Source organism: Phyllobates terribilis, unplaced genomic scaffold (assembly GCF_046119375.1).
Source record: "Phyllobates terribilis strain yellow unplaced genomic scaffold, ASM4611937v1 Scaffold_7__3_contigs__length_470593459, whole genome shotgun sequence".
NCBI lineage: Eukaryota > Metazoa > Chordata > Amphibia > Anura > Dendrobatidae > Phyllobates > Phyllobates terribilis.
Window position 1 is genome coordinate 262,586,031 of NW_027362767.1, and position 21,727 is coordinate 262,607,757.

General features: G+C 42.4%; 1 protein-coding gene across 2 annotated transcripts; it reads left to right on the plus strand.

Moving 5' to 3' along the window:
* The first annotated feature begins 5,523 nt into the window (after positions 1 to 5,523).
* On the plus strand, positions 5,524 to 20,345 carry DPH7 (diphthamide biosynthesis 7). Of its 2 annotated transcripts, none has more exons than XM_073640568.1 (10): positions 5,524 to 5,612; positions 12,689 to 12,884; positions 14,658 to 14,794; positions 14,970 to 15,057; positions 15,554 to 15,645; positions 15,727 to 15,893; positions 15,981 to 16,053; positions 18,380 to 18,445; positions 19,217 to 19,383; positions 19,468 to 20,345. In XM_073640568.1, exons 2-10 carry the CDS (start codon positions 12,744 to 12,746, stop codon positions 19,863 to 19,865), a joined length of 1,329 nt encoding a protein of 442 aa, XP_073496669.1. In that variant the 5' UTR covers positions 5,524 to 5,612; positions 12,689 to 12,743; the 3' UTR covers positions 19,866 to 20,345. The 2 variants fall into 2 exon arrangements, with proteins under 2 accessions (XP_073496669.1, XP_073496670.1); XM_073640569.1 differs by having other exon boundaries at positions 5,556 to 5,612; positions 12,659 to 12,884.
* The last annotated feature ends 1,382 nt before the right edge of the window (positions 20,346 to 21,727 follow it).

Consider the following 21,727-nt stretch of genomic DNA (forward strand, 5'->3'; position numbering starts at 1 on the left):
AGGAGCCTGGTACTTCGGTGAGGCTACGTTCCCATAATGAGTTTATGGTGACTTTTTTACGCTGCATATTTTAAAAAAAATAGTAATCTATTTTACTAAATGGGTACGGAATAGTGAGTGCAGCTCTGGGGTATAATACAGGATGTAACTCAGGATCAGTACAGGATAAGTAATGTAATGTATATACACAGTGACTGCACCAGCAGAATAGTGAGTGCAGCTCTGGAGTATAATACAGGATGTAACTCAGGATCAGTACAGGATAAGTAATGTAATGTATGTACACAGTGACTGCACCAGCAGAATAGTGAGTGCAGCTCTGGAGTATAATACAGGATAAAACTCAGGATCAGTACAGGATCAGTAATGTATGTACACAGTGACTGCACCAGCACAATAGTGAATACAGCTCTGGAGTATAATACTGGATGTAACTCTGGATCAGTACAGGATAAGTAATGTAATGTATGTACACAGTGACTGCACCAGCAGAGTAGTGAGTGCAGCTCTGGAGTATAATACAGGATGTAACTCAGGATCAGTATAGGATTAGTAATGTAATGTATGTACACAGTGACTGCACCAGCAGAATAGTGAGTGCAGCTCTGGGGTATAATACAGGATAAGTAATGTATGTACACAGTGGCTGCAGCAGCAGAATAGTGAGTGCAGCTCTGGAGTATAATACTGGATGTAACTCAGGATCAGTATGGGATAAGTAATGGAATGTATATACACAGTGACTGCACCAGCAGAATAGTGAGTGCAGCTCTGGAGTATAATACAGGATGTAACTCAGGATCAGTACATGATCAGTAATGTAATGTATGGACACAGTGACTGCACCAGCAGAATAGTGAGTGCAGCTCTGGAGTATCCTACAGGATGTAACTCAGGATCAGTACATGATCAGTAATGTAATGTATGTGCACAGTGACTGCACAAGCAGAATAGTGAGTGCTGCTCTGGGGTATAATACAGGATGTAACTCAGGATCAGTACAGATTAAGTAATGTAATGTATGTACACAGCGACTGCACCAGCAGAGTAGTGAGTGCAGCTCTGGAGTATAATACAGGATGTAACTCAGGATCAGTATAGGATTAGTAATGTATGTACACAGTGACTGCACCAGAAGAATAGTGAGTGCAGCTCTGCGGTATAATACAGGATGTAACTCAGGATCAGCACATGATAAGTAATGTAATGTATGTACACAGTGACTGCACCAGCAGAATAGTGAGTGCAGCTCTGGGGTATAATACAGGATGTAACTCAGGATCAGTACAGGATAAGTAATGTAATGTATGTAGACAGTGACTCCACCAGCAGAATAGTGAGTGCAGCTCTGGGGTATAATACAGGATGTAACTCAGGATCAGTACAGGATAAGGAATGTAATGTATGTACACAGTGACTGCACCAGCAGAATAGTGAGTGCAGCTCTGGAGTATAATACAGGATGTAACTCAGGATCAGTACAGGATAAGTAATGTAATGTATGTACACAGCGACTGCACCAGCAGAATAGTGAGTGCAGCTCTGGAGTATAATACAGGATGTAACTCAGGATCAGTACAGGATAAGTAATGTAATGTATGTACACAGCGACTGCACCAGCAGAATAGTGAGTGCAGCTCTGGAGTATAATACAGGATGTAACTCAGGATCAGTACAGGATAGGTAATGTAATGTATGTACACAGTGACTGCTTCAGCAGAATAGTGAGTGCTGCTCTGGAGTATAATACAGGATAAGTAATGTATGTACACAGTGGCTGCAGCAGGAGACTAGTGAGTGCAGCTCTGGAGTATAATACTGGTTGCAACTCAGGATCAGTATAGGATTAGTAATGTATGTACACAGTGACTGCACCAGCAGAATAGTGAGTGCAGCTCTGGAGTATCCTACAGGATGTAACTCAGGATCAGTACAAGAAAAGTAATGTAATGTATGTGCACAGTGAGTGCACAAGCAGAATAGTGAGTGCAGCTCTGGGGTATAATACAAGATAAGTAATGTATGTACACAGTGGCTGCACAAGCAGAATAGTAAGTGCAGCTCTGGAGTATAATAGAGGATGCAACTCAGGATCAGTACATGATCAGTAATGTAATGTATGGACACAGTGACTGCACCAGCAGAAAAGTGAGTGCAGCTCTGGAGTATAATACAGGATAAGTAATGTATGTACACAGTGGCTGCAGCAGCAGAATAGTGAGTGCAGCTCTGGAGTATAATACAGGATGTAACTCAGGATCAGTACATGATCCGTAATGTAATGTATGGACACAGTGACTGCACCAGCAGAATAGTGAGTGCAGCTCTGGAGTATAATACAGGATAAGTAATGTATGTACACAGTGGCTGCAGCAGCAGAATAGTGAGTGCAGCTCTGGAGTATAATACAGGATGTAACTCAGGATCAGTACATGATCCGTAATGTAATGTATGGACACAGTGACTGCACCAGCAGAATAGTGAGTGCAGCTCTGGAGTATCCTACAGGATGTAACTCAGGATCAGTACAAGATGAGTAATGTAATGTATGTACACAGTGACTGCACAAGCAGAATAGTGAGTGCAGCTCTGGAGTATAATACAGGATATAACTCAGGATCAGTACAGGATAAGTAATGTAATATATGTACACAGTGACTGCACCAGCAGAATAGTGAGTGCAGCTCTGGGGTATAATACAGGATAAGTAATGTATGTACACAGTGGCTGCACCAGCAGAATAGTGAGTGCAGCTCTGGAGTATAATACAGGATAAGTAATGTACTGTATGTACACTGACTGCACCAGCAGAATAGTGAGTGCAGCTCTGGTGTATAATACAGGATGTAACTCAGGATCAGTAATGTAATGTATGTACACAGTGACTGCACCAGCAGCATAGTGAGTGCAGCTCTGGAGTATAATACAGGATGTAACTCATGATCAGTACAGATTAAGTAATGTAATGTATGTACACAATGACTGCACCAGCAGAATAGTGAATGCAGCTCTGGAGTATAATACTGGATGTAACTCAGGATCAGTACAGGATAAGTAATGTAATGTATGTACACAGTGACTGCACCAGATGAATAGTGAATACAGCTCTGGAGTATAATACTGGATGTAACTCTGGATCAGTACAGGATAAGTAATGTAACATATGTACACAGTGACTGCACCAGCAGCATAGTGAGTTCAGCTCTGGAGTATAATACAGGATGTAACTCAGAATCAGTACAGAATAAGTTATGTAATGTATGTACACACCGACTGCACCAGCGGAATAGTGAGTGCAGCTCTGGAATATAATACAGGATGTAACTCAGGATCAATACAGGATAAGTAATGTAATGTATGGACACAGTGACTGCACCAGCAGAATAGTGAGTGCAGCTCTGGAGTATCCTACAGGATGTAACTCAGGATCAGTACAAGAAAAGTAATGTAATGTATGTGCACAGTGAGTGCACAAGCAGAATAGTAAGTGCAGCTCTGGAGTATAATACAGGATGTAACTCAGGATCAGTACATGATCCGTAATGTAATGTATGGACACAGTGACTGCACCAGCAGAATAGTGAGTGCAGCTCTGGAGTATCCTACAGGATGTAACTCAGGATCAGTACAAGATAAGATAAGTAATGTAATGTATGTACACAGTGACTGCACAAGCAGAATAGTGAGTGCAGCTCTGGAGTATAATACAGGATGTAACTCAGGATCAGTACAGGATAAGTAATGTAATATATGTACACAGTGACTGCACCAGCAGAATAGTGAGTGCAGCTCTGGGGTATAATACAGGATAAGTAATGTATGTACACAGTGGCTGCACCAGCAGAATAGTGAGTGCAGCTCTGGAGTATAATACAGGATAAGTAATGTAATGTAATGTACTGTATGTACACATTGACTGCACCAGCAGAATAGTGAGTGCAGCTCTGGTGTATAATACAGGATGTAACTCAGGATCAGTACAGGATCAGTAATGTAATGTATGTGCACAGTGACTGCACCAGCAGAATAGTGAGTGCAGCTCTGGAGTATAATACAGGATGTAACTCAGGATTAGTACAGGATCAGTAATGTAATGTATGTGCACAGTGACTGCACCAGATGAATAGTGAATACAGCTCTGGAGTATAATACTGGATGTAACTCTGGATCAGTACAGGATAAGTAATGTAACATATGTACACAGTGACTGCACCAGCAGCATAGTGAGTTCAGCTCTGGAGTATAATACAGGATGTAACTCAGGATCAGTACAGGATAAGTAATGTAATGTATGTACACAGTGACTCCACCAGCGGAATAGTGAGCGCAGCTCTGGAGTATAATACAGGATGTAACTCAGGATCAGTACAGGATAAGTAATGTAATGTATATACACAGTGACTGCACCAGCAGAATAGTGAGTGCAGCTCTGGGGTATAATACAGTATGTAACTCAGGATCAGTACAGGATAAGTAATGTAGTGTAAGTACACAGTGACTGCACCAGCAGAATAGTGAGTGCAGCTCTGGAGTATAATACAGGATGTAACTCAGGATCAGTACAGGATCAGTAATGTAATGTATGTACACAGTGACTGCACCAGCAGAATAGTGAGTGCAGCTCTGGAGTATAATACAGGATGTAACTCAGGATCAGTACAGGATAAGTAATGTAATGTATGTACACAGTGACTGCACCAGAAGAATAGTGAATGCAGCTCTGGAGTATAATACAGGATGTAACTCAGGATCAGTACAGGATCAGTAATGTAATGTATGTACACAGTGACTGCACCAGCAGAATAGTGAGTGCAGCTCTGGAGTATAATACAGGATGTAACTCAGGATCAGTACAGGATAAGTAATGTAATGTATGTACACAGTGACTGTACCAGCAGAATAGTGAGTGCAGCTCAGGAGTATAATACAGGATGTAACTCAGGATCAGTACAGGATAAGTAATGTAATGTATGTACACAGTGACTGCACCAGCAGAATAGTGAGTGCAGCTCTGGAGTATAATACAGGATGTAACTCAGGATCAGTACAGGATAAGTAATGTAATGTATGCACACAGTGACTGCACCAGCAGAATAGTGAGTGCAGCTCTGGAGTATAATACAGGATGTAACTCAGGATCAGTACAGGATAAGTAATGTAATGTATGTACACAGTGACTGCACCAGCAGAATAGTGAGTGCAGCTCTGGGGTACACCTTTCAGATACAGCAGGGTAATGTATTCTTTATGGTGCCATGGGAAGATTAATTATAGCAGCTTGTGGTAGACCATTTGTAATATAATCGTAACTGTAAATGCCCTAGTAATGTATAGTAATGTGTCTCGGTTGTGGCACTAGAAGCATCAGCGTGCCCTGTTCTGGGCCGTGTATTGGGCTATGATGTGACAGCAGCTGATACCTCGGACACAATCTAGAATCCAGTCCTCATTCAGCAAAAAGCAGTGGTAACCACGTGATCAAATTCAGCCAATCAGGATAGGAGAACAGCCTACGGCTGATGCATGTGTCAATCATGTTTTCACGGAGGCGGAGCTTCCTGTGGGCTCATAACCTGGAAGTAGTTACGAAGGTTTTTATATTCTGCACGCTGGTGAGTATGTACTGGCTGTGACGTCACTAATGTACATATATACAGGAGTGTAACTGCTCTTGAGCGCTGGCTGTGATGTCACTAGTCTACATACATATATACAGGAGTGTAACTGCTGGTGAGTGCTGGCTGTGATGTCACTAGTGTACATATATACAGGAGTAACTGCTGGTGAGTGCTGGCTGTTTTGTCACAAGTCTACATAAATATATACAGGAGTGTAACTGCTGGTGAGCGCTGGCTGTGATGTCACTAGTCTACATATATACAGGAGTGTAACTGCTGGCTGTGATGTCACAAGTCTACATACATATATACAGGAGTGTAACTGCTGGTGAGTGCTGGCTGTGATGTCACTAGTGTACATATATACAGGAGTGTAACTGCTGGTGAGTGCTGGCTGTGATGTCACTAGTCTACATACATATATACAGGAGTGTAACTGCTGGTGAGCGCTGGCTGTGATGTCACTAGTGTACATATATACAGGAGTGTAACTGCTGGTGAGTGCTGGCTGTGATGTCACTAGTGTACATATATACAGGAGTGTAACTGCTGGTGAGTGCTGGCTGTGATGTCACTAGTGTACATATATACAGGAGTGTAACTGCTGGTGAGTGCTGGCTGTGATGTCACTAGTCTACATACATATATACAGGAGTGTAACTGCTGGTGAGTGCTGGCTGTGATGTCACTAGTGTACATATATACAGGAGTGTAACTGCTGGTGAGTGCTGGCTGTGATGTCACTAGTGTACATATATACAGGAGTGTAACTGCTGGTGAGCGCTGGCTGTGACCTCACTAGTGTACATACATATATACAGGAGTGTAACTGCTGGTGAGCACTGGCTGTGATGTCACTAGTGTACATATATACAGGAGTGTAACTGCTGGTGAGCGCTGGCTGTGATGTCACTATTGTACATATATACAGGAGTGTAACTGCTGGTGAGCGCTGGCTGTGATGTCACTAGTGTACATATATACAGGAGTGTAACTGCTGGTTAGTGCTGGCTGTGATGTCACTAGTGTACATATATACAGGAGTGTAACTGCTGGTGAGTGCTGGCTGTGATGTCACTAGTGTACATATATACAGGAGTGTAACTGCTGGTGAGCGCTGGCTGTGACCTCACTAGTGTACATACATATATACAGGAGTGTAACTGCTGGTGAGCACTGGCTGTGATGTCACTAGTGTACATATATACAGGAGTGTAACTGCTGGTGAGCGCTGGCTGTGATGTCACTATTGTACATATATACAGGAGTGTAACTGCTGGTGAGCGCTGGCTGTGACCTCACTAGTGTACATATATATACAGGAGTGTAACTGCTGGTTAGTGCTGGCTGTGATGTCACTAGTTTACATATATACAGTAGAGTAACTGCTGGTGAGCGCTGGCTGTGATGTCACTAGTCTACATACATATACAGTCATGGCCAAAAGTATTGAGAATGACACCAAAATTATATTTTCACATGATCTGCTGGCCTCTGGTTTTTATTAGTGTTTGTCTGATGTTTATATCACATACAGAAATATAATTGCAATCATATTATGAGTACCAATAGGTTATATTGACAGTTAGAATGAGTTAATGCAGCAAGTCAATATTTGCAGTGTTGCCCCTTCTTCTTCAAGACCTCTGTAATTCTCCCTGGCATGCTCTCAATCAACTTTTGGGCCAAATCCTGACTGATCGCAGTCCATTCTTCCATAATCAATGCTTGCATTTTGCCAGAAATTGTTGGTTTTTGTTTGTCCACCCGTCTCTTGATGATTGACCACAAGTTCTCAATGGGATTAAGATCTGGGGAGTTTCCAGGCCATGGACCCAAAATCTCTATGTTTTGTTCCATGAGCCATTTAGTTATCACCTTTGCTTTATGGCAAGGTGCTCCATCATGCTGGAAAAGGCATTGTTGGGCGCCAAACTGCTCTTGGACGGTTGGGAGAAGTTGCTCTTGGAGGACATTCTGGTACCATTCTTTATTCATGGCTGTGTTTATAGGCAAGACTGTGAGTGAGCCGATTCCCTTGGCTGAGAAGCAACCCCACACATGAATGGTTTCAGGATGCTTTACAGTTGGCATGAGACAAGACTGGAGGTAGCGCTCACCTCTTCTTCTCCGAATAAGCTGTTTTCTAGATGTCCCAAACAATCGAAAAGGGGATTCATCAGAGAAAATGACTTTGCCCCAGTCCTCAGCAGTCCACTCCCTGTACCTTTTGCAGAATATCAGTCGGTCCCTGATGTTTTTTCTGGAGAGAAGTGGCTTCTTTGCTGCCCTCCTTGAAACCAGCCCTTGCTCAAAGAGTCTCCGCCTCACAGTGCGTACAGAAGCACTCACACCAGCCTGCTGCCATTCCAGAGCAAGCTCGGCTCTGCTGGTAGTCCGATCCCGCAGCTGAAACAGTTTTAAGATACGGTCCTGGCGCTTGCTGGCCTTTCTTGGGCGCCCTGGAGCCTTTTTGACAACAAGGGAAGCTCTCTCCTTGAAGTTCTTGATGATACGATAGATTGTTGACTGTGGTGCAATCTTTGTAGCTGCGATACTCTTCCCTGTTAGGCCATTTTTGTGCAGTGCAATGATGGCTGCACGTGTTTCTTTAGAGATAACCATGGTTAACTGAAGAGAAACAATGATACCAAGAACCAGCCTCCTTTTAAAGTGTCCAGTGATGTCATTCTTACTTAATCATGACTGATTGATCCATTAACACAGGTGTGGGTGTTGATGAGGACAGGGCTGGCGATCAATCACTAAAACGATGTTAGCTGCTCCTTTTAAGGCAGGACTGCAATGATGTTGAAATGTGTTTTGGGGTTAAAGTTTATTTTCTGGGCAAATATTGACTTTGCAAGTACAGTAATTGCTGTTAAGCTGATCACTCTTTGACATTCAGGAGTATATGCAAATTGCCATTACAAAAAATGAAGCAGTAAACTTTGGAAAAATTACTATTTGTCTCATTCTCAATACTTTTGGCCATGACTGTATACAGGAGTGTAACTGCTGATGAGCGCTGGCTGTGATGTCACTAGTGTACATATATACAGGAGGGTAACTGCTGGTGAGTGCTGGCTGTGATGTCACTAGTGTACATATATATACAGGAGTGTAACTGCTGGTGAGCGCTGGCTGTGACCTCACTAGTCTACATACATATATACAGGAGTGTAACTGCTGGTGAGTGCTGGCTGTGATGTCACTAGTTTACATATATACAGGAGTGTAACTGCTGGTGAGCGCTGGCTGTGACCTCACTAGTCTACATACATATATACAGGAGTGTAACTGCTGGTGAGTGCTGGCTGTGATGTCACTAGTTTACATATATACAGTAGAGTAACTGCTGGTGAGCGCTGGCTGTGACCTCACTAGTCTACATACATATATACAGGAGTGTAACTGCTGGTGAGTGCTGGCTGTGATGTCACTAGTCTACATACATATATACAGGAGTGTAATTGCTGGTGAGTGCTGGCTGTGATGTCACTTGTGTGTATGTATATATGTATATGTGTATATATATATATATATATATATATATATATATATATATATATACACATACACAGTACAGACCAAAAGTTTGGACACACCTTCTCATTTAAAGATTTTTCTGTATTTTCATGACTATGAAAATTGTACATTCACACTGAAGACATCAAAACTATGAATTAACACATGTGGAATTATATACTTAACAAAAAAGTGTGAAACAACTGAAAATATGTCTTATATTCTAGGTTCTTCAAAGTAGCCACCTTTTGCTTTGATGACTGCTTTGCACACTCTTGGCATTCTCTTGATGAGCTTCAAGAGGTAGTCACCGGAAATGGTCTTCCAACAATCTTGAAGGAGTTCCCAGAGATGCTTAGCACTTGTTGGCCCTTTTGCCTTCACTCTGCGGCCAGCTCACCCCAAACCATCTCGATTGGGTTCAGGTCTGGTGACTGTGGAGGCCAGGTCATCTGGCGTAGCACCCCATCACTCTCCCTCTTGGTTAAATAGCCCTTACACAGCCTGGAGGTGTGTTTGGGGTCATTGTCCTGTTGAGAAATAAATGATGGTCCAACTAAACGCAAACCAGATGGAATAGCATGCCGCTGCAAGATGCTGTGGTAACCATGCTGGTTCAGTATGCCTTCAATTTTGAATAAATCCCCAACGGTGTCACCAGCAAAGCACCCCCACACCTTCACACCTCCTCCTCCATGCTTCACGGTGGGAACCAGGCATGTAGAGTCCATCCGTTCACCTTTTCTGTGTCGCACAAAGACATGGTGGTTGGAACCAAAGATCTCAAATTTGGACTCATCAGACTAAAGCACAGATTTCCACTGGTCTAATGTCCATTCCTTATGTTCTTTAGCCCAAACAAGTCTCTTCTGCTTGTTGCCTGTCCTTAGCAGTGGTTTCCTAGCAGCTATTTTACCATGAAGGCCTGCTGCACAAAGTCTCCTCTTAACAGTTGTTGTAGAGATGTGTCTGCTGCTAGAACTCTGTGTGGCATTGACCTGGTCTCTAATCTGAGCTGCTGTTAACCTGCGATTTCTGAGGCTGGTGACTCGGATAAACCTATCCTCAGAAGCAGAGGTGACTCTTGGTCTTCCTTTCCTGGGGCGGTCCTCATGTGAGCCAGTTTCTTTGTAGCGCTTGATGGTGTTTGCAACTGCACTTGGGGACACTTTCAACGTTTTCCCAATTTTTCGCACTGACTGACCTTCATTTCTTAAAGTAATGATGGCCACTTGTTTTTCTTTACTTAGAATTTGTATTATGGCAAGAAAAAATCAGCTAACAGTCTATTCAGTAGGACTATCAGCTGTGTATCCACCAGACTTCTGCACAACACAACTGATGGTCCCAACCCCAATTATAAGGCAAGAAATCCCACTTATTAAACCTGACAGGGCACACCTGTGAAGTGAAGACCATTTCCGGTGACTACCTCTTGAAGCTCATCAAGAGAATGCCAAGAGTGTGCAAAGCAGTCATCAAAGCAAAAGGTGGCTACTTTGAAGATCCTAGAATATAAGACATATTTTCAGTTGTTTCACACTTTTCTGTTAAGTATATAATTCCACATGTGTTAATTCATAGTTTTGATGCCTTCAGTGTGAATGTACAATTTTCATAGTCATGAAAATACAGAAAAATCTTTAAATGAGAATGTGTGTCCAAACTTTTGGTCTGTACTGATTATATATATATATATATATATATATATATATATATATATACATACACATACACACAGGAGTGTAACTGCTGGTGAGCGCTGGCTGTGATGTCACTAGTGTAAAATGGCGGCATGCTGCAAGTGGCCGCGTATATCGGACTAGATTCACCAACACAAGTCAATGGGTGCAAAAAAAAAAGTATTGCACGGCACACGGACCATGCGTATGCCGTCCGATTTTTTTTTGTCATCCATCTTCTAGAAAACTCGACATTTCATCAGCCACGTACAGTAAATTCACAGCGTGACCCATCAGAATGTAATAGATATCTACATAGAATAGATAGATGGAAAGATGTCATTGTCATAATTACTGCAGTGCATGTGTAGGTTGATGTTCATGTATTTGATTACATTATATAAATTAAAGAAAAAAATGGCATGGGGTTCCCCATAATTTTATTAACCAGCTTGAAGGGCTGATGTTTATTGCCCGGAAAGGGGGTAATAGACATGGAGCTTCCCAGGCTATTAATATCAGCTCACAGCTGTATACTTGGCCTTCACTGGTTATTAAAATGGGAGACCCCCCCAAAAAATGATGTGGGGTCCCCCTTTTAATTAATACCCAGCAAAGGCCAGGCTGTGGGCTGATAATAATAATCCAGAAAGGGGCTATGGATATTGCCCCCCCCCACACACACACCAGACAAAGGCGCTTAGCCTCCGCTTTCCCCACTTGCCCTGGTGCTGTGGCAAGTGGGGTAATAGTATTGGGGTTGATGTCTGCTTTGTATTGGCAGCTGACATCAAGCCCAGGGGTTAGTAATCGAGAGGCGCATTTAAGACACCCCCATTACTAACCCCATAGTCAAATTGTAAATAATACACATCCAGAATAAAGTCCTTTAATTGAAAGAAAGACACTGACACCTTTATTTGAAATAATTACTCCCCTCCACCCCCTCTTTTTCCCATTTATTGTAAAATAAAAACCCACTATATTAGTCACCTGTCTGATGAGAAGATAATCCTCTGAAGCCCATGTCCCCTGTAAAAGACAAAAAATAATAGACCACCATATACCTCACCTGTCCAACTAGAAGATAATCAATTTGTCCTGCGATGAGTCTAGCTCTGCTACATCTAGATGCCTTGCTGGACGGTGGCATGATGCACTGAAGCACTGATTATATATCTCACTCACATATTTCTGTCTATTGAAGAATATTTACTTTGAAAACTATTTTTAAATGATAGAGTAATTCTATATATGTAAAAGCTAATGTTAAAATTGCATTGCATATGGATGTCATACAGATGCTAGGTGAGAAAAATCGCATTGTACTCGCATAACACTTGTCTGACTTTTCAGTAACAACATCAGACCAATTTTATTAACGCAGAGGGTTCGAGTCCTTTCTCTTATAGTGGGCTGTGGAGTTGGTATAAAATGGACCGACTCCTAAAATATATAATACATTGGGTATAGTAGTTCAATGCAGGATGTGCTGTAAATGTTTTAATAAGAATTTGGGAAAGTTATGAAATGTCCTATAAATGTCTGTTCTGTTCCTGATCTAAGGATCTCGGCTTTTAGTTGAGATGAATCTGTGCTGCACTTTATGTACATGCCCAGTAGTGAGGCAGGGCTGTGGAGTTGGAGGTTTGGCTTCCTGACCCCACAGCCCTGTTCTGTATGCTGGTGTGTCTCACTGTGTGTGAGGTCATTATTTTACATTATTTGGGGTATTAGTCTCTGTGTGCTGGAGAGGGTGATGTCATCCTTGGACGTTATAAGCCGTGTTTTATCTGCTGTGACTACATCATCCCTGTACATTATATGCAGAGCTATAACATGTGTGATGCCGGGTTGCAGGATGAAGCTGTGTCTTCCTGGCTGTGGTATTAGGAGGTGATGTGGAGAGCTGGCGATGGCCGTCTGCTGCAGGAGCCAGACGTTACAGGTGATGGACACGGAGTACAGCGCTGACGCCGCAGAGTGGTGCCCCTTGGATGATTGGGGCACGGTGCTGGCCTGTGGCACGTATCAGCTGAAGAAAGCAGAGAGTGATGTGAGTGTGAAAGAATCCCTGGCCGATGTACAAGCTGTGGCCATATAACTGCCCCTATTACTGTATAGTCATGTGATATGACCCTATAAACCTATATTGCTTCTTACACACGTGTTCAAAATTGTTGGTACCCCTCGTTTAATGAAAGAAAAACCCACAATGGTCACAGAAAAAACTGGAACCTGACAAAAGTAATAATAAATTAAAAATCTATGAAAATGAAAGTCAGTCATTGCTTTTCAGCCCTGCTTCCACAGAATTAAAAAAAAAAATTAACTCTTGAAATAGGCCTGGACAGAAATGATGGTACCCCTGAAAATAATGTGACAAAAGGGACATGTTAAATCAAGTTGTTTCCACTAATTAGCATCACAGGTGTCTACAATCTTGTAATCAGTCAGTGGGCCTGTATATAGGGCTACAGATACTCACTGTGCTGTTTGATGACATGGTGTGTGCTACACTCAACATGGACCAGAGGCAGCAAAGGAAAGAGTTTTCTCAGGAGATTAGAAAGAAAACTATAGACAAGCATGTTAAAGGTAAAGGTTATAAGACCATCTCCAAGCAGCTTGATGTTCCTGTGATTACAGTTGCACATATTATTCAGAAATTTAAGATCCATGGGACTGTAGCCAACCTCCCTGGACGTTGCCGCAGGAGGAAAATTGATGACAAATCAAAGAGACGGATAATACGAATGGTAACAAAAGAGCCCAGGATAACTTCTAAAGAGATTAAAGGTGACCTTCAAGCTCAAGGAACATCAGTGTCAGATCGCACCATCCGTCGTTGTTTGATCCAAAGTCGACTTCATGGGAGACGACCAAGGAGGACACCATTGTTGAAAAAAAATCATAAAAAAGCCAGACTGGAATTTGCCAAACTACATGTTGACAAGCCACAAAGCTTCTGGGAGAATGTCCTATGGACAGATATGACAAAAATGGAAGTTTTTGGCAAGGCACATCAGCTCTATGTTCACAGACGGAAAAATAAAGTATATCAAGAAAAGAACACTGTCCCTACTGGGAAACATGGAGGAGGCTCTGTTATGTTCTGGGGCTGCTTGGCTGCATCTGGCACATGGTGTCTTTAATCTGTGCAGGGTACAATGAAATCTCAAGACTATCAAGGGATTCTAGAGAGAAATGTGCTGCCCAGTGTCAGAAAGCTTGGTCTCAGTCGCAAGTCATGGGTCTTGCAACAGGATAATGACCCAAAACACACAGCTAAAAACCCAAGAATGGCTAAGAGAAAAACATTGGACTATTCTGAAGTGGCTTCTATGAGCCCTGACCTAAATCCTATTGAGCATCTTTGGAAAGAGCTGAAACATGCCGTCTGGAAAAGGCAACCTTCAAACACGAGACAACTGGAGCTGTTTGCTCATGAGGAGTCGGCCAAAATACCTGTCGAGAGGTGCAGACGTCTCATTGACAGTTACAGGAATGGTTTGATTGCAGTGATTGCCTCAAAAGGTTGTTCAACAAAATATTAAGTCAAGAAGAACCATCATTTCTGTCCAGGCTTATTTCATGAGTTTAATTTCTTTAAAAATTCTGTGGAAGCAGAAAAGCAATGTCTGACTTTCATTTGTTCATTTTCATAGATTTTTAATTTATTATTACTTTTGTCAGATTCAAGTTATTTCTGTGACTATTGTGGGTTTTTCTTTCATTAAACGAGGGGCACCAACAATTTTCACCACGTGTGTATGTCCGTGTAATGCCCCTATATGATCCTCTTCCCACACCTCTCTCTTTTCCCCAGATCAGCGGACAGGACAGCGATGATCCCCACCTGCGGCTCGGCCGTCTTTACCTCTATAACTACGATCCCCACCAGCTATTTTCTCCGATGTCTGAAGTTCAGAAGATTGAAACGGCTGCCATACTGGACATGAAATGGTGAGCTGCTGTCATCAGCCTCCGAGGAAGCAATCTGCTACTTGTCTAGTAACACTGAAGAGATTGTCAGCTGTTCACTGACAGCAAGCAGAGCGTTCCTTCTACAATGCTCACTAAGCTGAACCCGTAATCTGGTTTTATGTGAACCGCCTGCCATTCTGATTCTGCTCCTCAGGTGCCACATCCCACTCGCAAATAGCCCCATACTGGGTATAGCCAATGCCAAGGGCATCGTGGAGCTGTACACATTGCAAGGCAACAGGGTAAGTGCCAGGTGGAGCGAGAAGTGGGACCAGACTCCAGGCGACCACCGGTTAATGGTTCCCCTGTCTACGGTTTGTCTCTGGTATTAACAATAAATCCAACGGCTGCATATTGGTAACAGATTAGAAGGCCACATAGGTCAGAAAAATACCGATAGACCCAACAGCCGCGCCACAATTGATAAATCCAAAAAGAAGAAAAGCAGGAGTAAAATGGCTAAAAACAGTAAATATTTTATTCATCTATATACAAAGTAAGCACACAGAAATGGGAGTATGTAGGATGACAAAAAACAGCACGCTGCCCACTAGATACCAAGGTTATGACTCCTTGTTTTCTTCTTTATAGATTTGTCTCTGGTATTGCAGCTCGGCTCCATTCAAATGATTGGGACTGAGATGCAATACCACACACGACCTGTGGACAGGTGTGGCACAGTTTTTGGCCATGTTTTTCTTACCTCCGTTCTGCAGTGACTGTGTGTTCCCCCAGTAGGAAAGCTCCAGCGTGCAGCCCGTGTGCAGTGTGGATTTAGGTGACGAGTGTCTGGCTCTATCCCTAGATTGGTCCACGGGAAGAAGAGAAAGGTGCGAGCCAGCCCCCTCCGTACCCTGCAGGTAATTGTCGGTGACTTACTTTGTTCCTGATGAGTAATTTTTTTTCTGCAGCTCTTCTCCTGTGAAGATCGTCTGCAGCGACTCTCGGGGTCGGCTCAGTCTGCTGCAGGTGGAGGAGTCTGCTGCCTCACTAGATGTTGTGTGTCAGTGGAGGGCGCACGGCTTCGAGGCCTGGATCGCTGCCTTCAACTACTGGAACTGTGACATGATCTACTCAGGTAGCCCGATTCAACTCTGTAACGACAAGTGACTGATATATCCATCCCTCTGACCTCGGGAGGACTGACGTCTGTCCTTGATTACAGGGGGAGATGACTGTCTGCTGAAGGGATGGGACACAAGATCTATGCCAGAAAGCCCCATTTTCACCAGCAAAAGGTACGCCCCCCCCCAATAGGGCTGTCTAATGTATGTCCAATGCAGCTTCTCTGTGTTTAGGATTTTTGGGGAACACAGTGGTGGATCAACCTGTAAGGGCTCATACCCATCGGCTTGAAAAAAAAAAAAAGTTACGATTTCTGGACCGTAAAGTCGGACGAGTGTTATGCGATTTTCATGTGAGGATTTACATCCAATTGTCATGCGAATGCTATTTTTAACATGGGCTTTTACATAGAGGAATTACCTGTCATTTACACACAGTTTTTCCAAGGAAATATTCTTCAATATTTATATATAGATAGATGCAAATGTGAATGAGATATATAATCAGTGCTTTGCGTGTGTTGCTTACTGTACTTGCATTTTAGTACAAAATAAATTAAATTATTTTCTGGAAAAAATGGCGTGGGGTCCCCCTAAATTTTATTAATCAGCTGAGGGAAAGCGGACAGCTGGAGGCAGATGTTTATAGCCTGGGAAGGGGGTAATACCCATGCTGGTTTTCAGGCTATTAATATCAGCTCTCAGCGGTATACTTAGCCTTTACTAGTTCTTAAAATGGGGGACCCCCCCAAAAAAATGACGTGGGGTCCCCCCTATTTTAACAACCAGCAAAAGCTAGGCTGACAGCTGGGGGCTGATTTTAATAGCCTAGGAAGGGGCCATAGATATTGGCCCCCTCCCAGACTAAAAACATCAGCTTACTCTATGCTCTTCCCACTTACGCTGGTGCGGTGGCAAGTGGGGTAATAGGGTTGGGGTTGATGTCAGCTGACATCAAGCCCAGGTTGGTAATGGAGAGGCGTCTATAAGACACCCCCACTACTAATCTCTTAGTCAAATTGTTAAATAAAAAACAAACACTCAGAGTAAAGTCCTTTATTTGAAATAAAAACACTCATTTATTAAATCTACATTTCCCAAAAAGCCTTATACTTACCATAACGCCAAAACCATTGAAGCCCATGTCACCTGTAAAAAATAAAATAAAATACAGCAACATAATCCTCACCTGTCTCCGATGTGAAGATAATCTATTTGTCCAGCGACAGATCTAGCTCTGCTACATCTAGATGGCAGGCTGAATTGTTGCATGATGCAACTATACAGCCTGCCGTCCAGCAGAGACACTGAGCTGCTCGTGCTTGCGCACCTCAGTGACTCACAGTGACATGATAAAGTTGATCGGGGTTCATATCCAATGAACAGCGTTCACCTTACTGATGTCACCACGAGCATGAGAAAGTATATGTGTGTATATATATATATGATACATTGTAATCAGATGGCACTTGCATGGTCTGAGTGCTGTCAAATTTTTTTCTCGCACCCATTGACTTGCATTGGAGAGTCTCGTCCAAGATACGAGGAGAATCGCAGTATGCTGCAATATACAGGGTGGTCCAAAAGTAGGTGGACAGAAAGTGTAATAAGGTTATGAAGGGGAAGATTTATCAAACATGGTGTAAAGTGAAACCCCAATGGATTTTTTCTTTTGGGGAGTACTCAAGGACAAAGTTTATAGTCGAAAACCAAAAAGTGTCGGTGATTTGAAAAATTACATAACAGATGCATTTCAAGAAATTAATACCCAAAGAGACTTGTGCAAAAAAGTTTTGTCGAAGCGAAAGAGGCGACTTCAAAGCTGTGCTAATTGTAATGGAAAACAGTTTGAGCACCTGCGTTGATAAAATTTAAGGGCTTTGGTATTAGTGTTCAGAATAACATTTGTCAGTTATGCTTGTGTTAGTAAATATAATTTTATATATAAATCAAAATAAATGTTATTATTCTCTGGCCACCTACTTTTGGACCACCCTGTATATATATATATATATATGTATATATATATATATATATGTATATATATATATATATATATATATATATATATATATATATATATATATATATATATATATATATATATATATATATATATATATATATATATATATATTTTTTTTTTTTTTATTGGATTGCACTTAGTTGAGTATGAGCTCTAAGGGTGAGGCTGAAACCATGGGCCGCATGAATCCGAGCTACATGATTGTAGCCAGGTACATTTTCTGAAATTCTTTGGTGTCTCTGAGAAATATACTTTAAATTTCGGGCTGGGGACGAGACCAGTATGGTGCTGCCTTCCTGCCTCTTCCCAGGTGGCTACAGGTGATTGACAGGTCTCCCTCTCTTGTGTGTACATAAAGATAGGATTGTCAATCACCTCTAGCAGTGCCAGGAAGCCCCGGACTGGGGTGACTTTGGACTGGTCTTGTTTCCGGTCAGCATTTCATAATAAAAAATGTTGTTTTTAAACCAACAGGCATTCGATGGGAGTGTGCAGCATCCAGAGTCACCCTCAGCGGGAGCATGTGTTGGCCACTGGAAGGTGAACAATTGATGCTTCATTATTACCGACTTTGTGCATTTCTTACACCTCTATGTGTGTCCACTGGAGGGTGTAATGATGGGGGAGGAAAACACAACCCCATCTGCTCATCAATGGGAGGTATTAGTCTGCAATAATCATACTGGCCAGTAGGTGGCGCAGTTTTAGTATATATTTTTAATTTTAGCTCAAAACCAGCAGGAAGGACTTCGTTGTATTCACCTTCACTGACTCTGTACATGAAGACCTATTATTTGTTAGTTGGAACACCAGATTAGACCTTCAACATAGACCAGATCGCAAAATGTAAAAGGACCCGAGACCTTTAAACTGATTTTCATCTTCAAATCAGACCCTTAAATTAATTTAGACCCCGGATCAGGCCAATCAAGTCCCCTTCAGTCCAGAACAACTAAAATTAAGTCATACCCCAAACCTTTATTGTTAATGCCATTTATCAGACTCCAGATTAGACAAAAAAAACTGAAACCTTACCGCTCAGAGGTCGTCTTGACTTGGAGGAGCTGTCTTCCATAAACCCTCCTGCCGCTGGCCAACACCGGGATCTTGTGTATAGTGCCTGGCAGCGGGTCAGCTCCTTCATAGATTCACTGCGGGGTCTGAACTGCTGACATCCCCAGCATCTGCCGGTTGAGTATTCATGGCATATGGGATGTAAAGGAGGAAACCATGTGTGGCTTGTAATACGAGGTCTCATTGTGGAGCTCTGGCCGTGTCTGACATTAAGCCTGTCCCATGTTTGGTCCCTAGTTACGATGAGCATGTCCTTGTGTGGGACCTGCGTCAGATGAAGCAGCCTATATCTGATACACACGTACAGGGAGGAGTCTGGAGACTTAAGTGGCACCCTACTGACAGCGCCCTCCTGCTGGCTGCTTGCATGCACAGCGGCTTTCACATCCTGGACTGTTCCTCTGGTAAGCCTGAGAATACGGGGGTCCTGGATGGGATTGTAAGCCCTTTATGAGGAGTTACTGACTGCACTTCACCCCTCTCTCTAGATGGCTGTCCCATCGTCTCATCCTACGTCCTCCACAACTCATTGGCCTACGGAGCTGATTGGTCCAGAGCTCTTCTCCCAAACTCTTCTGTGATCAATCCAGAACCAGCTGCGGAGAAGTCAGATCCCAACACGACGCAGAAGCTGGAGCAGTCCATGCAGAACCTGAAGATCTTCTACGAGTCACCCACGGCCAGCTTTGATGTCGTTCTGGAGGATGACGATGGGGGATACGTGCCAGAACCGAGCAGAAAGACTGACGACCGCCCGGTCATTGGGGTGTCTGAGCTGGAGAAATGTGGACAACTCCAGACCAACCTGCTGGCGACATGTTCCTTCTATGACCATGTTTTACATGTCTGGCGGTGGCAGTACCAAAGACTAGATAACACAGAATGATCACCCCTCCTTTTCTCAGCGGTCATTACAGTGGTCTACCTCCTCGGGAGTTGTTGTTTTTTTTAACATTTATGCCCCCACATCTTGGCGTCCATGGCAAGACCTGACCTGGCTCATGTAAATGAACTACGGTCACTGTTTCTTTCCTTTTTGAAGTAAGATTCAATGCGAGGCGCATAGGAGGATGGCACCGCCGCTCCAGCACTAAAGGACCATGATGTACGGAGTCGGCTCAGGCACCGACTGGGCTTCATCCATCAGTAGTTTTCCTGCATATTGCAATATTCTGGTATTACAGTATATAGTAGAAGCCATAATACACTATGGAGACTAAGAAAAAAAATAAAAAAAATTTTTTTCCTAACTCTACTCCCCCACTTTATCCCCATCCAAAAATAAAATACAGTTAAACAATATTATATAAATTTTATGTAAATTGCCTCAAAAAATTTCAGCTACACCCCCCCCCCCCCTCCCAAAATGGTACCGATAAAAACTAAAGCTCCACACCGCTCTATTGACAGAGAAAAAAGCTTTATGGATGCCTGCTATGAAAATGTAAAATTAAGCATCCATAAACTTAACAGAAATATGGTTTAAAGAAAAATGAAAAAATATATATATATTTTTTAGGGGGTTTCAGAACCTACCTCTTAATATTTAAAAAAAAAAAAAGCTATTAAATGTCCCCAAAATGTTATCAAGTCAAAACGTCTTGTTATCATACAAAGGACCATCTCTCACACAGCTGTTAGGTGTCTCAAAAAAAAAAAGTGGTTTGTGTTGCCATTTTTCCAAGTTTTAAAATTTTTTTACTTGTTTTAAACCACTGAAAATATATATAAAAAACAAAAAAAAAACTAAGTTTGGTCTCCCAGTAATCATTCGGGGTAATATTTATAGCACCCTAAATGCTGTAAAAACAATGAATTATGTTTTTTCATTTTTTTTTTCTCAGGCGGCTGTGGGGACAAAATAAGTTATAAATCTTAGAAGAAAAAAAAAAAAAGAAAATATTTCATTAAAAAAAAAGTTAACATTTTCCCTCCAGATTATCAGTGATAGTTAAAGTAATAATGACACCGGTGCCTAAGACGCCGCCAGGAGCAGCGGCAGGTTTTATAAGCGATGTAGAATAGACCCACGGTCCGAGGCCTCTGCACCAGCACCCGTTATATGTGAGATCACAGACAGATGTGGATTACTCTTTACATTGAAGAAATAAATGTGTCTGTGTCAATGAAATGCGTTTCAGTGGAATGCTCTATATTTGATAAGGGAAGTACATATTTAGGGAGAACAAGCGATTTCTTATCTTCTATATACTGATAAGAGAAAAAAATAAGTCTCTTGTACGGAGCCTTGGGCTCTGTGCACACAGGTTTATAAGGAGCCGATCTGCTCCAAAATTATCCTCCAAAAAACTCTTTGAAACCCTTCCTATTCATTTCTATGGGAAACTGTCCAGGTTGGGTAAAGGAAGCACCTCCTGATGGAATCTGTTCCAAACCAGTCTCTGTCCAAGCAAAAGGCTGCAAAGAATCAGGAAATAAAAGTAACTCCTAACACCCCCGCCCCAAAAAACATTTCCTGAAGCCGATTCCGCTAGAGAAACGCATCATTTTTTTAAAGCCTCACCAACCTCTGTGTGAACATAGCCTTAGGCTCAGTTGGAGCCTTCACTGCAGATGTGAGCAAGCCATAATTTCACATGTGGAATAGCCGGAGGTTTCATCTTTCGCATTGCAAATTAGCAGCGATTCTGCATCAGGTTCACACCATCAGTCACATTTTTTTTGTCTGTGATGAAATATTATGAGCCGTGTGAATCCGAGGTAAGACGGCCATAACACAGCTCCGAG